The sequence below is a fragment of the Stegodyphus dumicola genome, chromosome 1, assembly GCF_044657685.1.
Source record: "Stegodyphus dumicola isolate Sdum_Otavi_A_Nest chromosome 1, ASM4465768v1".
NCBI classification, from domain to species: Eukaryota; Metazoa; Arthropoda; class Arachnida; order Araneae; family Eresidae; genus Stegodyphus; species Stegodyphus dumicola.
Genome location: NC_140768.1, coordinates 167539361 through 167556175, shown reverse-complemented (window position 1 = coordinate 167556175; position 16815 = coordinate 167539361). Strand labels below are relative to the sequence as shown.

General features: G+C 29.7%; 1 protein-coding gene across 3 annotated transcripts in view; it reads left to right on the top strand.

Annotated features, from left to right (window-relative positions):
* The window catches only part of LOC118205581 (putative E3 ubiquitin-protein ligase RNF144A-B), a 99735-nt gene that overhangs the window by 2621 nt on the left and 80299 nt on the right, over positions 1-16815 (top strand). For 2 of the 3 annotated variants that reach the window (XM_085823019.1, XM_085823016.1), the window contains exon 2: positions 8628-9311. In XM_085823019.1, the coding sequence (XP_085679145.1) occupies positions 8679-9311 (633 nt within the window). In that variant the 5' untranslated portion in view covers positions 8628-8678. Of the gene's footprint in view, positions 1-1596; positions 1789-8627; positions 9312-16815 lie in introns of those variants that run through there. The other variant, XM_085823020.1, reaches the window with a different exon arrangement.

Sequence of the window (16815 nt, the reverse complement as noted above, 5' to 3'; positions counted from 1 at the left end):
TTTTTTCTTAAGTTTAAAATCTTTATAAGTTTTACTTTCAATTAGTTATTATTATTCAAATCTTCTTTATATTATCAACATTCATCTTAAATTTATAAGTTACCTCAATTATTTCTGTTTTCAGTATGAATTTTCTGCTTTGTTATATCTTGATACCAATATTCGGTTAATCTTTGGATTATGGTAACTCGGCGATTTTTTGGCGACCAACCCTGCTACAGCAACCTGCTAGTTTTTGTTTGGACGCCATTTTGTTTTCACGAAGAAAAGGCATGTGTTGTTTTTTTTTTTTTTTTTTTTAATCAACATTTTTTTCCAACAATCTGCTAGCCAAATTACGCTTATGCTAGAACTTTTATGGAACAAAAGTGCAGAATCGCAAACTGCTTGCCGCGTTTTTAAAAATTGCACATACACGGTATCCATGTACACGTCAACCTATTTTCACTTAAAAAAAATCCCAGAATTGCACAAAAATGACATTGCACATACTCTTGACTTATCCATGTACACTGCCAAAGTCCTAGCTAGTAACCTTTATCGCCTTACCAAAATGTCGCCAAACTATTGCCATATTCCAAAGATAAGCCCAATATTCTTCTTATTCTCATTCTCATTCACAGTTTGCATAATATCTCTTGCAAATGTTCTAAACAATTTATAGTTACTAAATAAATTCTCAAACTTCGCAAATATATATTTTTGTCTCACACTTTCAGTCAGGTAACAGTCCTCGACGAAATGCTTTGAATCACCAAATTTATTACAAACTTTACATATATCATTCTCTGGAGGTGGAACCTTTTTAAGTAAGCAGGAAACCTTCCATGTGCAGTGAGAATTTGATTGACATCTGCATCTCCTAAAATTCCTTTTTTTTTTTTTTTTTTTTTTTTTTTTTTTTTTGCTAATTTTTAAACATTTTAGATAGTTTTTGTTTCTTTCAGAGAGATCCCGTAAATTTTTCTGGTCTCTAATAAGCTTGTCATATATTATAGTACATGTCTTCTTTCTTAAATCTGGATTAAAAACCTTTTCGGTCCCAACCCCCAGGGAGGCTTCTTTCACTAGAGCATCCGCTCTCTCATTCCCATAATGACCAGCATGAGCTTTGATCCAATGTAAGTTCAAAATATGCTTCTTTCGTAGTTCTAAATGTATATGCTTAATTTCATTAACAATATTATTCTTTTGAAAGGGGGGGAGAGCGCCATAAGAGCAGATAAGGCATCAGAGTATAAATTAATGTAGTACCCCACAGATAATTTCTTGATCCAGGATAAAGCCATTTTAATTGCCAACAATTCTGCTTGATAAACTTAATTTCTTGGTTTTAAAGTAAACGTTTTATAATCAATTTCAATACCATGGGAAAATACAACAAAGGCACAGCCGATGCTCTCCGCAAACCAGATCCATCTGTATAAATTTCAATTTCTCCAGCTGAAATATAGTCTTTATCGTAGGATATACCATAATATTCGTTAGGATGGCTTGAACTCGAATCATGTTCTAAAAAAGCCTCGCTTGTAATTGCTTTATCTTTATACATTTTCTGTTTTATATTACATTTCAGACAAAATTTGTCATAAGTAAATTTAAATTGTAGTGAGAGGCGAAACACCAGCCAGTAAGCACACAGCTTCTGTCGGGACTGTTCTAAATGATCTTGTAATTGCAAGTGTCCAGGCCCTCTACAATGAGTCTAATTTCTGCCTTGTCTTGACCAGCTCCCCTGCTCGATCACCCCATGCGTCAATACCATAAAGAATTTTACTTTTTACAAGGGTAAAAACAATTGGATTTTTGTCAATTTTCTTTTACTTTGTAAGTGAAAATAGGTCAATGTGTACATAGATAAAATCAAGGGAGTGCGCAGTGCCATTTTTGTGCAATTCTGAGATTTTTTTTTTAAAGTGAAAATAGGTCGATGTGTACATGGATACCGAGTATGTGCAATTCTTAAAAACGTGCCAAGCAGTGGGTGATCTGCACTTTCTCCAATTTTTTTAATGTTAAATCAAATTTGAATTGGAGGAAATCTGCTATTTGAAGCAACGTGCTTCGCGTATTTGAAGCAATGTGCTTCGTGTTTATTAAATAGTTCCCCCTACCCCAGATGCTAGTTAAAACTATCCTTTACAGATGTATATATGTTAGAATCACTGAATTTATGCAGTGAAACCTTGGTCTATGCAATTTTTAGTCTATTTTTTGAGTAATGGTATTTTTGAGTAAAGAAAATGTATATCTAAAGAAGAACTACGGAAAGAATACTTGTTTATTGAAAAACCATAATCGCAAAATTTTCAATAAGCCTGGTGGACATACAGATATTAAATTGCATATAAATACTAATAAACATAAAATATAACAATCTGCCTCTGTATGTAGCTCGTCATTAAAGATTTTTTCAAAAAAGGAGAAAATGTTTGATAAGGAAGAATTAGCTGCAGTAGAAGGTACTTTGCATACCATACTATTTGCCACAACCATAACTTTAGGTCTATGGATTGTACGTCCAGACTGCTTCAAGTGGCATTTGTGCCTAAATGTATATGTGCACAAACGAAGGCAAGCGCAATAATACTAAATGTTTTCGTGCCTTATGCTTTAAGAGCTTTTCACAGTGATTTGGAAAAATGTTCATTTGTTTCAGAGTTAATTGATAAGTTCGATCGCAAGAAAATAAAACTTTTTCCAGTACTTTATAGATTGGAGTTATGGAGTTGAGTAAAAATTTCAAAATTTAAATCTTTACCTAGTGAACCATCTGATATTGTCGGCAACTATTTATCTACCTGTTTTGAAAAAAAAAAAAAAAAAAAATTAAAAAAATTATTGGTCTTTGTGCCAATAATATGAATTCTAACATTGGAGGGTCTGATAGACATGGAGAAAATAATATTTTTGTTAAACTGAAATGAAACCTTTAACCATGGTTTAATTGAAGTTGGATGTGCAGTGTATATTGTCCATAACAGTATGAGAACATCTGCTGTTTTGCCAATTGATATAGAAACGATTATTTCTAAAATACACTTTAAATCCTCACCATTAGAGTAAAAACATTGAAAAATTCTTACAACTTTATAGAAACTAATTTTTCAATGATACTATGGTATTCACAAACAGGATGATTAGCATTATTTACCCATTATTGAAAGGGTATTCCATATGTTTTTCACACTAAAGTCTTATTTTCCATCTCAAGAAAAGCATCCCATGCTTATTTTGAAATTTTTTGAAAATCCAGTGGCTACATTTTCTTAACATTCAATCTTTCATAAAGTTATTACAACAGTTGAAAATCAAACATTGTCTGGGTTTGATGTAATTGCTTCAGTGGATGCTCTGAAAGCTTCAATATCGAGCAAGATAGAGGATAACTTTATTGCAATAAATGTAAAAGAAATTCTAGAAAAACTTGAAAAGAATGAAGAGGTGTCACAATACAAAGTTATTTCATTCTAGACTGCTCTTACTTATTTGTAGAAATGGACAAAAAAGTATTTCAGAAGATGGAAACATATAGCTGGATCACATTAAATGAAATCCCTTCTTAGAGTCAAGTTGAAACAGCCTTTTTAATACCAAATCGTAAATTATTAGAAATTGGTATATATAAGGAATGCGTTTACCTTAAACAATATATCACAGGACAAAAAACATAAACAAAACAAGAAAAAATTGGAATGTTCAAACAATAGCATATGCCCAATTCAGAGGTGGATAAAACAACTGCGTATTTTAATGAGAATTATATTCCTTGTTCAAATGTTTCAAAATTGCCTGAATTTATCTTTTGTCTTCCTGACACTAATGTTGCAATTGAGTGAGTATTTAGTGTTATGAACAGTTTTTATACTAACGATAAGACACAGCTTAAAATGGGCACTTTGAACGGTATTATGAATCGCCAAGATAATCTTTGACGATAACTGACTTTTATAAGAAGATCAAAAAAGAAAAAGGTAATCTATGAATATCCATGCTTCAGGGAAATATAAGGTTATATCAAAATAATTTAGAAGGGTTAAATGCAAATTTGTTATTTTGTTTAAAAATGAATACTGCATTTTTATTTATTCTTTATTAAAAAATTATTATATATTAGTATTAAAACGTAAATTATTAATTTTGATATGTATATATATATATATATATATATTATAACCAAATAATTTATTTATAAAAAAAATATTCAAAAGAAATTAAATTTCAAACTTTTTGGTCACCTTAAAATTGGGAATGCTCAATCCGACTTCAGGCAGGAGAAAAATCAGTGTTTCTGTTTCATGAAGCATGAAATGAGTTAATTTTTATTTATCAAATGCTTAATGCAATGTAATTATTTTATCAGTAGATTGTGATACCGGTTCCATATTTATTTGAAAGTTAGCCAGGGTTAGTTGTAAAAGCACTTATCGAGAGCAAAAGAGTAAACAAAATTTCCATTTTTGATACATTTTCATAAAAAATACTCGAAGCAATGAGTCAAATAATGGAGAATGTTAAAATGATTTTTCTAGAAGTCCCTGAATGTTAATTCTGTGTCACAAGTTAGTTAGGAGTTTGTGTTCGTAACTCAAGACACTATTCGCCATTTAAGATGCTCATTGTTTAAATAATTTGGTTGTAAAGAGAAGTATTAAAGATCTGAGGTTCCATTATATTTACCGAAAGTGTATAAAATATAATTGGTGTTGTTCTATTGAATGTAGAAATGTTTAATTCTCTGTTTTTGAACCATATTAAAACTCAGAGCAGCAAAATTCCCAAAAAATTTTAATGCATATGTAATATACATTAAAATGGGTGTACTCCAACTGCGCTGATGAAAATCCCCCCCTCGTCCTGAGATAGTCCAACTGCGCCGATCAAAATTTCCCCCGTTGGCCACAGGGTTACAATTTTATTTTTCGAAGCCAACTGTAGCCAAGAGGAAAATAAAAATAAAGAAATATATTTTTTATAAATGAATAGTGGATTAGTTGCCAATGTAGAGAAACTAAGCTTCGGCAACAACAAAGATAACGCCTTCTTTTATTATTATTGTGAATTAAGTCATGCGTAATCCTTTCTGGAATTTATTCCAGGAAATAAGTGTTTAAGATTTCTAAAGTAAATTTCTTAGGGGTTGAAATTTAAAAAATACAGCAGAAATGAGAAGAGAATTTAGATCTCTTTCATATCATAAGTTTATTAAGCATTATATACCCTACACGGAGCACGCACTCCTTGAAACTGAAATACGGACATAGCGGCACAGAAAAATATTTTTTGAAAAGAACTATGTAGTAATGCATAAATGAAAGAAATTAAATAAAAACTATCAAAGAAAATACATAATAATTATTACATCAAACACTCTCTTGACCGCAAGTGGTAGAATTTTGTTTTCTCGTTTATCTTTCAGCAAAGCTTATAGAATTAAATAATCACTTTCATTCGCGTAAAATTATAAACAAATGTAAATTATTATAGAAAACGCATAAAGTTAAATACTACAGTGTGAAAGGAAAATTCTGGAATAAAAATGTTAAGAAAATTAGATGAGAAATAATCCATAATTTATTGATATCCATATAAACTCTATGCTTTTCGAAAAAGTTACACATAATTTGCACTGAGGTATCAATCACCGAAACCAAGTTAATTTCTTTCCTTATTTTTTCTTATCAGAGGGATTTGTAAAAAGACACGCTAAGGTGAAAATTTTTGCAATAGTTTTAAAGAATAAATTTTAAAAGTATTTTTACTTCATGAACTGAAATTTTTACTATACATTTTTACACAGTAAATAAGTACAAAAAAAGAAAGAGTTAGGGGATCACTGGGGCTAGAAACTCGGGTCGAACTACCAATGTTTTGTGACTTTTCTGCTTGATCATAAGACCTTTTGAAATTAGGCTGAACAGTATATTAAAGAAAATAGAAGATACAGCACACGTAAGAACAAAAGTGGGCTGAATTAGAGATTTACATGTTTAATGAATAAGTTAAACTTACCTGTATGCCATTATGAAATATTAGGATGTAACATAAAAGCATGAGTGAAGAAAGCAATGGCAACTAAATCATTCTAATCTAAATGTATAACATTATCAGTATCTGCTATTAATTTCAATACTGCTGAAAAAATTATAAATGAATTATATTATAAATTGTATGAACTCGTTGCATTATAAATTACAACAGTTAGAAATATTATTAGTGTGATTTAGCGACCATCTTTGTTAACAAATAATTTCAAGTAACTAATTTTACAAATAAGTCAGCCTGAAACTAGGTTAGAAAATAAGCTACATGCTGAAGATTAAGCTTTGCCAAGGTGTTAGAAACATCTTCTATTAACTAGAGTTATGAAGCAAGAATTTGTAAAAATTATCATTTAAATATAAATTGGCATAAATACAATACAAATTATATAAATTTTACATACATGGAAACTTGAGTACAGTGCTACAATATGTGAAAAAGGAATGGATTAAAAGGGAGACTGAAAATCCCAGGATATGATATAAGGAAGTTTGATTTTTTTTTTTTTTTTTTTTTTTTTTTTTTGTTAATTATAAAAATTCTGATGACGCTCATAATTATCAATTTTTTAATTAAATGTGTATTAGAAATTAAATGTATGCCAAAGTACATCAGGTGGAAAACAGAATAAATATTTTCTAGTATTAGAATATGGAATTTGTTAAAAGTTCGTTTCTAGTATTAAATATAATAAAGTTAAATATAATAAAGTTCGTTTCTAGTATTAAAATATGGAATTCGTGACAAAGTTAAATAACCTTAAAATAACTGCAATGATTAAAAATGGAAACCTTAATACGGGAATATATTGCAGTAATATTAGTGTGAATTTAGAACGACTTAAGAAGTCCAATTTTTAGATTTAATAAAGAGAATTTTTTTAATTAAATTAGAACTGTTTACCTAAAATGGTAAATTTGAAAGTTAAAACCATTCTGCTGTCTAAGAAGATTTGTTAATATTTATCTAGACAAGAAACTTATTTAAGGTGAGCTACAAATCTGATATTTGATACGTTGAATATGTATCATTTTTGTGTATGTCATTAATCTATCAATTTTACTATTCAAAACTGATATATATATATCAGCGACTAAAATCTACTATTTGGAAAGTTTTTAATTCTTACAGAGAATAAAAAAGATCTGGCTCATCATTCCTTTAAGCATCATAAAACTTTAAAATGAGTGTAAAAGAAATTTATTTTTTAGCACATGCCAGACTTTAAATTAATATTTGTTTTACATGCACAGTTTTTACAGTATTGATAAACGAAAATAAAGGCTTGCAGTCTCAATAGAATGTCATAGAATGTCTCATTGGAAAGAAATGGGGGACAGGAAACGTCGCGCAGTTCGTGGATTAAAAAAGAGGGGGATTTTCGATCAAATTTGGCGCAGTTCGTACCCTACCATTAAAATCAATATACATTATCTCTGACTGTCTATCTTAAAAATTTTGGTACTTTTCCATTTTGCCGGCATGGGCGTTAAAGTTGCCAATAATGGTACAACTAATGCCAAACATAATATCCTTGCTGGTAACCTTTTACGCTTCATTTTCAAAACAATTCACAGCCATTTCTTCTTTCGATACTGGCATACGATTACATAGAATTTTTACCAGATAGTATTTTATACCCTAAGCCCATTCGCGGTAATTAAGTCAATTAGGATACAATCACGCCGCTCACCCGAAGGCGAAAATATAGAAAAGTCAAGGGTTAAATTCCTCATTTCTAATGAAAATGCACTAGCGAAGCAAAGCTCCGCAGATTTACATAATTTTTTAGTAAACTATTCGTATGAATTGAAATAATTCTTTCATTTAAACTTGTAGTCTACATTAAGATTCAACTTGAAATTAAAGTACTATATAATTACTGAGAGAGATTTTTGTAGTTTACGTGAGACTTGGGGTCACGTGATATGAAAAGGCAATTCAGGATATTGAACCATGAAAGCATAGTAAATTCTTAAATTACTATCTTTTTACAAATGTATTGTTTTTATTTATTGGCTTTTTTACAATAATTTTAAACAATATTAAAATATTTATGCCTTCAAAATAAAAAATTTTTAGAACTAACATTTTTTATTTGTATACTTATTTTGTTGTCGCCAATAAAGTCTGCTTGGCGAGATTTACGCTGACGAAACGGAAAAGTACCAAAAATTTTTTTAAAAAAAATTTTAGAATAATATCCAGTAAGTAAGGAAAAGATCATTTTTACATATTGCACATAGTAGCATTTCCTTTAATATCTATCACAATTTTTTGTCTTTCTTAGGGCAATGCTAATTTCTAATACTTCTCTATCATATGACCTCCATTCATTTCTGATTTTATAATATGATCAAGACTTTGTAATATCTGGTATTTTGCTTTTTGTTTTCAAAAGTAAAATGTTATCTAAAAAATAAATAAAATTATAGAGAAAGCAAAAATTTTGAGTCCTATAATTGTTTTTAAAATTTATTTAGTTTATTTTCACAGTTACAGTGGTTTAATTCAAGTACATGAATGTAATTATGTTTTTCCTTCTTTTTTTTTTTTTTTTTTTTTTTTTTTTTTTTTTTTTTTAGGTGAAGTTTAATTTTTGAATATCAATAACCATATCTAAAAGGAATTTACAAATGGCTCCTCAAGGTGATCACAATGTTTCTAAAAGCAAATGCCATCTTGAAAGTCGAGATGGAAAACAGAAACTGTTCTCTTTCCGCTGGCTTTTACGTAAAAGCAAGAGCACCAGGTCTGCTAAAGAAATGATGCAACCAGAGAAACCTGTAAATGTGCCATCTTCTAAATCATGCGACACAGGTATGACGGCTTTTGAAGCTGTAGACCGCTGTCCAAGAGTTTTGCTGTGGAAATTGCTTCCTTTGACTGGAAAAAATGTGGGTCACAGCAAGTTAGGTGCTTGTGCTGTGCGTGAAAAATTACCTTTGAGAACATCATTTAGTTGTAATGATGTTTATAGCATGGTTCCAACTGTTAATGTTTTGTGCAGTACTGAAAGCAGTCAAGATCTCAATCTCACAAATCAGAATGCATCACGTATGAAATATCCTTCACTAAGTTGGTATAGATTGTGTAAATCAAATACTCATTCAAGTAACTTGGATAACTTTTCAAAGGCATCTCCATACCTAAGTACAAAACTGTCATCTCACAGCCAACATAATGTTTTATGTAAACTTTGTTTAACAATGGTCCCAGCAAGTAACATGTACACATTACATGATTGTAATTGTGTCTTCTGTGTTATGGTAAGTAGAGTTTCATATGTAATTTATCTTCATATATTTCATAAATTTTAGAAATACTTAAGTAACCCTTCATTTCAATATCACTTTTTTTTTTTTTTTTTTTTTTTTTTTTTTTTTTTTTTAATACAAGAGCTTACTATATCATATTCCAGTTAAACCTCTGTAAGCTGTGCTGTCATCTGGATATCATGTTATTCCATTTATCATGTCACTTTTTCAAAATCCCCAAATTTACTAATTATGAGTGTAATTTAGTAGTTTTTCAAAAGGGAACTCTGTATACTACAACATTTTGGGCTTTCAATTGTGTTATTTTCTTTAAAAAAATAACAATTTCCTAATATTTTTTATGCTCTTAGCAATATCAAAGAGTTTAAAGTCAGTACAAATGTTTACTCATTTTAAATTTACCGAGAAAATGCCAAACATTAAATTTAAAAACTGCACAGAATTTTATTCTGCAGAACAAATTTATCAAAAAAAAAAAATTTCAATAAAAATTTATTATATTTATAAAAAACTTACAATGAAATAAGCGGTATCCCTTAAAAACAAATATTAATTATCCTAATAAATGAATTAATCTTCCTGTTCCCTTCTCTCGACAAATGAAATGAGTATCCAAGAGAAACATTAAATTTAAAAGCTGCATAGAATTTTACTCTGCTGATTAACTTTACATAAAAAAATCAATAAAAATGTATTATATATGTAAAAAATTGTAATGAAATAAGCAATATCACTTAATACAAATATTAATTATCCAACTTCCTGTCACAGATCTTAAGAATTCAAATGGTGTAAAGGAAGTTAAGAACTTTGTTTTCCTAAAAAAATCATGCAAAACCTTTTATATAATTAAAATTAGACATAATTAAAACATAATATAAAAAAATTGCAATGAAATAAGCAATAAATCTCATACTTTCAAGAGAAAACAGTGAGCAATCCAGTATCCAAGACAATGAATGAAAAATTGTTACCAGAACCACATTTCTAAAAGAATGAAACTATCATCAGAAAGCAATAACCAATCAAAATTGTGCTTTGTGGATGACATAATTCAAAATATACAAAACACTTTGTCATTAGCTAATGAAGAGAGAAATAATAAAAAAAGGAAATTCTTTCTATTGTGCCTCACGAGACACATGTGCATCAGAATAAGAAGATTGCAATCTGTGTGTTGTGTGTCCAAAAATCAAAAGGAAATAAGTAGCATTTTATATCATATTTTCAACAGTCAGCAGTCCAGTGTACAAAGCATTGAAGGAAAAACTTGCCAAAACCACTTTTCTAAAAGAATGAAACTATTGAAAATGATGCAGTTTCATCAAAAAAGTTAAAAAAAAAAAAAAAAAAATGCTATTCAGATTTTGAAAAAATCACTTGGAGATGCACTGGCTCGTGTGTAGATGCACATATGTACCAAATTTGGTAGCACTAAGTCTATTAGCTTACGCACAGCACAAACGACACACACACAGACTTTCTTTTAATATATATATTTCTTTTATTATGTTACTCTTTCTTTATTATATGTATTATTTCTTTTATTGTATGCATATACAGTATATAGTCCGTAATCCGGACTCATCGGGACTTCGGCGATTCTGGATTAGGGTTTTTCCGGATTATAGATCATCAGTTTAAATCTGGTAAGATGGCATGCAGAAATGATACAATTAAAAATATGAAATCATAATTTATTAAATAAAGAACAATTATGATCTAAAAAGTATCAAAATTTACAAAAAAAAAAAAAAAAACTTAATATTTATTTGTTTACTTTATTAAACATTTCTTTCAATGTAAGTTGTTTAAGATGCTTTTACAAAAAATTCAAAAAGTTCCTTTTTCTTGTGTCATATATAGTGGACTTTCCAATGCCATACTTCTTGCATAATTTTGAGACTGATAGGCCTTTATCCATTTTTTGCAGTAATTCCACTTTTTGTTTAATGGACATCGAAACATGCTTTCACTTTGTAGATCCTTTGGCAGCTCCAGAATTGGAAACTCTTTTCGACATAATCGAAAGTTCAAGCTTAATTTTTATAAAATTGTTCTAACAGTCTGCAAAAAATAATAAGCCGGATCCAATTAGAAGATTAAGGAACAGCGCAATGTGCAATATTAACTGAAATGCCTTAGATAATTTTAGCCTAGCTTATACCATCCGTTATACATTAAACGCGCATGCGTAAAGTTTGTAGCTTTGAGGTCCGGATTATAGATCATTCTGGAATATGGACGTTCGGATTACAGACTTTGTATATGGTGAAGTGACATTTCTGGGCACTGGTATCTGTTTGAAGTAAGCAGACTTTAAGTAGCAGTATGAGAAATGAATTAACAGTTTGAGGACAGTGCCTACTGCTAAGGTAGACTAAAGCAAAAGGAAATGAAAAACATTAGCAAACTTAGGCAACCTTTTACCAGGAGATATATTGGAATATTAATTGAAATTTTAGCTTTAAAATGTGTAGATATATTTTATATTTAAATGAAGTACATTGAAACTTTACTCACAAATTTGAAAATTGTTTCAGTTCAGGAATGAGGTTGATTTTTTAAGGCCATTCATTATCTAAAATATTTGTAAATTGGAATTTTTTCTTCCATAGCAATTTATGTAAAATGGATTAATCTGTTCCTAAACCACAAATGGTGTCTAATTTAAACTTGAAACAGTGCTGCAAAAATGAAGGAAATGATTAAACTAAAATAAAAAATACAAAACACAATATTCAGCAGGTAGAATAAGACAAAAATTTAATTTGATTTTACTGTATTATGTGAAAGAGAATGGACAGCACAAGTAAAAGGTGATAAGGAAGAGAAAGGAAAAAGATGTTTTTTGGTTGAGCAGTCCCCTTTCTTTTACCTTTTCTTTGTCTTCTTAACAGCACTCAATAATAATGAATGATTTAAAATGTTTTTAAAGCGAGACATGGAATTGTCATTGAAAATGTGTGTACTATGGCTTCCTACTGCTTTAATAGGGGGTACTATTACATGTAAACTTTGCACTTTCCTCCATTTTACACATTTTTTTTTTTTTTTTTTTAGATTAAAGAACTAGGATAGTTTTCTCTTCCTTCACTTCCTCCATGGTTGCTTTTTATTACTGCTTCTGAAATTGTTCTAATTTTTTCTGAGCTCATTTGAATGATCCTTTAGTAACTTCTGCGTTTTTTCATTTAACATCCAAGCTCACAGTTTCGTTTAGAAATGCAGTATCCCTAATAACAAAAGATTCTTCTGTGTCAAAGCCTTCAAAATCTGTACTTGCAATATGGTCTGTCCATAATTTACTTCAGGCTGAATTTATAGCTCTCTATATCACTTGCTGTAGGACTTTTAAACAATTGAAAATATTAAAAGATATTTCTAGATGATCCTGAGTGTTAATTTTATGTTAGCTCAAAATGCATTTCAAAATCATTTGTTGCCAACTTGAGTGTTCGTAACTCAAGACAATGTTTATCATCTTGTGTACTTTTTCTTTAGATTATTTGTTCATATTCATGATCTAAGATTTTGCTGTAATATATTAAAGATTAAGGTATATTGTGCATACTGAAAGTTAGCCTCTAATTCAACACGTAAGCAAAATTAAATTGACAACTATTTTAAAACGATGCTAATGATATTTTTTTTTTAAATCTTTCTTTGAATTTCGTGGAAAAGGTCTAGATCAATTAAATTTTTTATAACATTGCTTTTGCATAATATATTGCTTTTGATTAGTTTGGAGAATGGTATACTATTGAGATGTGGCTGTGTAACAAGAGGAGAAAAGTAAAATAAAATACAGAAATAAAGAATTTTCTGTATAAGCACATTATTTATTCTTAATTTTTGTTTTAAAAATTTTTGTAAAAATCCATAAATGATGTTTCATAGATTTCTGATAGTTATTGTATTTCCTATAAGTCTCTTATTCTGTTGTAAAAATTTTTAAATGTAATAGTTACCAAGGGATAAAATTACAAAGTTATATAAATATATTATGTACTCGTTGTCCATTCTTATTACATTTGGTTTGAGAGCAAGATGTTCTTAATTTACAATTATGTTATTTAATGTGCCTTTTTAAGAGTTATCTTAGTTTTTAATTATTTTTAATATTTTATAAACATTAACTTCATAACAATTTATAATGTATTATTTGGTAAAATGCCTTTTTTTATCATTTAATATTTGTATATTAAGTGATCACAAATGATCAAGTAGTCTTGTCCTAATTCCATTTAACATTTCCATGATATTTTCACTCATTAAAATACTTATTACGTTGTGAAATTTTTAAAATACTGTTTTTAAATTTAAAAAATTACATCATATATATATTTTACTATTTACTTTAAAGTGCTTGAGATAATTTATTGATTTAAAATGTTCATTGATTTGATTTGAGTGTTCAACCATAAAAAAGGGTACTCTTCTGTTATCCGGACCGAATTCAGAAATGTATGTGTGTATACACACATACAAACATATGTACACTGAGCAAAAAAAAAATGGTAAAAGTATAGTTTAGGGTATCCCTTGGCGAAACTTAGCGCTACATGGATACCGATTTTGTGCAATTCTTTAACTCGTTATTTTGGCTTGCGAAGCGCGCTGCTACACTAAGCCAAAATAACAAGACAAGCAATTGCACAAAGTCGGTATCCGTGTACACATCGACTTATTTTCACTTAAAAAAAAAACCCCGAATTGCACAAAAATGGCATTGCGCACTCTTTTAACTTTATCCATGTACACGTCAACCTATTTTCATTAAAAAAAAATCCCAGAATTGCACAAACTTGCATTGCGCGCTCCCTTTACTTTGTCCATGTACACATCGATATATTTTCACTTAAAAAGGTCAAAGGAGCACCAAAGTCTACAATATAGGCAAACAAAAAATAAATAATCTCAATAAAATACATTTTAAACCAAACAATAAAATAAAAAAGGAAAAATATGTTATACATTTAAGCACTACCAAAAGCAAATATTCACTTACCATATTTTCAAGTTCACTTTAAACACCCACAGCTGGTAAAAATCAAAATATCAATCATATTCAGAAGTCAAACAACAAAAATCAGCGTTATATTTACAAAATTTTCACAGGACTAGTTTCGATGCAAAACCGAGCGGTTTTGCAGCTGAGGATTGTGGTTCGGTAAAACCATCGAAACTGATTTTTGTTGTTTGACTTCTGAATTAGTATTTATTCAGCGTGTTATTGTGTCTTAATTATCAATCATACTCAAATGACTTTTTTCAAACCAGGTACTCTTTCTGATCGAACGCTTCACATAGTGACCATCTGAACCTTTCTTCCTACAAACCCATTCAAATCCATCTAAACGGTTTTAACACACACCACAAAAACGCTTGCAAAACATCCCGTGATTCAAAATTTCCCAGAATCATGCACCTGATTACGTCACAATAGGGTTTTCATAACATTCAACTACTCAGGCTACCATAAATGAAACAACAACTTGGCGATAAATCAAACAACAACTTCGCCATAACACAAGGGGTACCTTAAAGTCTATTCTACCCCCAAAAAAAATATATGCAGTCAAAAGTCTTTAATTCGTACTCGTCGGGACTTTGGCGATTCCGGATTACAGAGCATCAGTTTAAATCTGGTAAGATGGCATGCAGAAATTATAAAATTAAAAATATGAAAGCGTGATTTATGAAATAAAGAGCAATTATGATCTAAAGAATATCAAAGTTTACAAAAAAAAGCTTAATATTTTTTTGTTCACTTTATTAAACATTTCTTTCAACACGTGCATGCGTAAAGCATATATGTTATGCATAGTCGAAATTAGAAAATTGCAACCAGAAAACTATTTGATTTGTATTCGTGATATTTATAATGACGAGGAATTTGATTTAAATCATATCAAAAACGGAGTACATCGAGATGAAATACTACATTTAGTAAGGAATTATAAGCCGAATAAAATATAAACATCTGCCCTGAAGATAAGGATAGTGCTGACAGATCAACTTCCAGTTCATTGCACCTCGCAATGTCCCCCCCTGCTCCCCACAGAGCAGTGTGAAATTGATAAACAGATTACGGAATGGTTAGAGAAACAAAGGAGCCTTTGTCCATTTTTTGCAGCAATTCCACTTTTTGTTTGATGGACATCGAAACATGCTTTCCCTTTGTAGATCCTTTTGCAGCTTCAGCATCGGAAATTCCATTTGACATAATCGAAAGTTCCAACTTACTTTTATAAAATTGCTAAAACAGTTTCCAAAAAATAATAAGCCGGATCCAATTCGAAGAATAAGGAACAGCGCAATGTGCAATATTAACTGAAATGCCTTAAATAATTTTAGCCTAGCTTATACCATCCGTTATACATTAAATGTGCATGCGTACACGCATATGTGCATGCGTATGCGTAAAGGTATTACGCACATGCGTCAACACATTATGCGTTGATGCATGCACAGAAAGTTTGTAGCTTTGAGGCCCGGATTATAGATCATTATGGGTGTCTGGATTAACGACTTTTGACTGTATATATCTCCCGTTCTACTGGGCCGATTGACGAAATTCTAATTGCGTTCTTCATGTCTCAAAAGCACGACTTAGGATATATATTATATTTATATATAGCTCTATTCTAACATAGGAATTTTGACATGAAATTGGTTTTTTTTTCTGAAATAACATATCAATTTTTTCCCATATTTCAATTCTATGACTCAAATTATGCCTAAATATGAAATTTTGTAAGATTTGGGGTGAAATTTACAAATTTATGTTGGTGCTTTTTTTTTTTTTTTTTCCAGTTTGTGCCAAGAATAGTTCATTTGGCGAACTTCTTAATATATGGCATCCTATTTTCCTTTCCCGTGAAGGAAAAATTGTGACTTATTTTCCCGTGATCGGAAAATAAGTCAGAATTGTTCTTTTTTTTTCAAATAATGTTCTTCATACTATATTTTTAATTATAATTGTTATTATTTTAAATAATTTTTTCTTTTTCGAATTTCATTTTAATTGTTTAAGTTGCATGGTTTCTTTCGAATAACTGTTTTAAAAATTTCTATTTACCCAATCGAACTGCATAGTTTAAATAACAGGTGCATCATTTATTTTTTTAAATAGTTTTCTTTATAATTTTTTTGTCATAGTTATTATTTTAGGTAATTTTTAAATGTTTGGACTTTTATTTTGATTGTTTGTGTCGCATTGTCTCTTCAGGTATTTGTTTTAAAATTTTCTATTTATTCATTCGAACTGAGCATTTTAAATATATTTATTAATATAAATTTTCCAGGATTTGATTTTATTTATTTGAATTGCGGTTCTTTCGGAAGAATACAGATGCACCGTAGTGTCCCAGACTACGGTACATCTGAAAACTGAATATATTAAGAGAAAATACATTAAAGCACAGTTAACACGCCTTTTAATGGTCCATTCAGAAAAGATATATAAATGAGAAAGATGTATAACCAACAT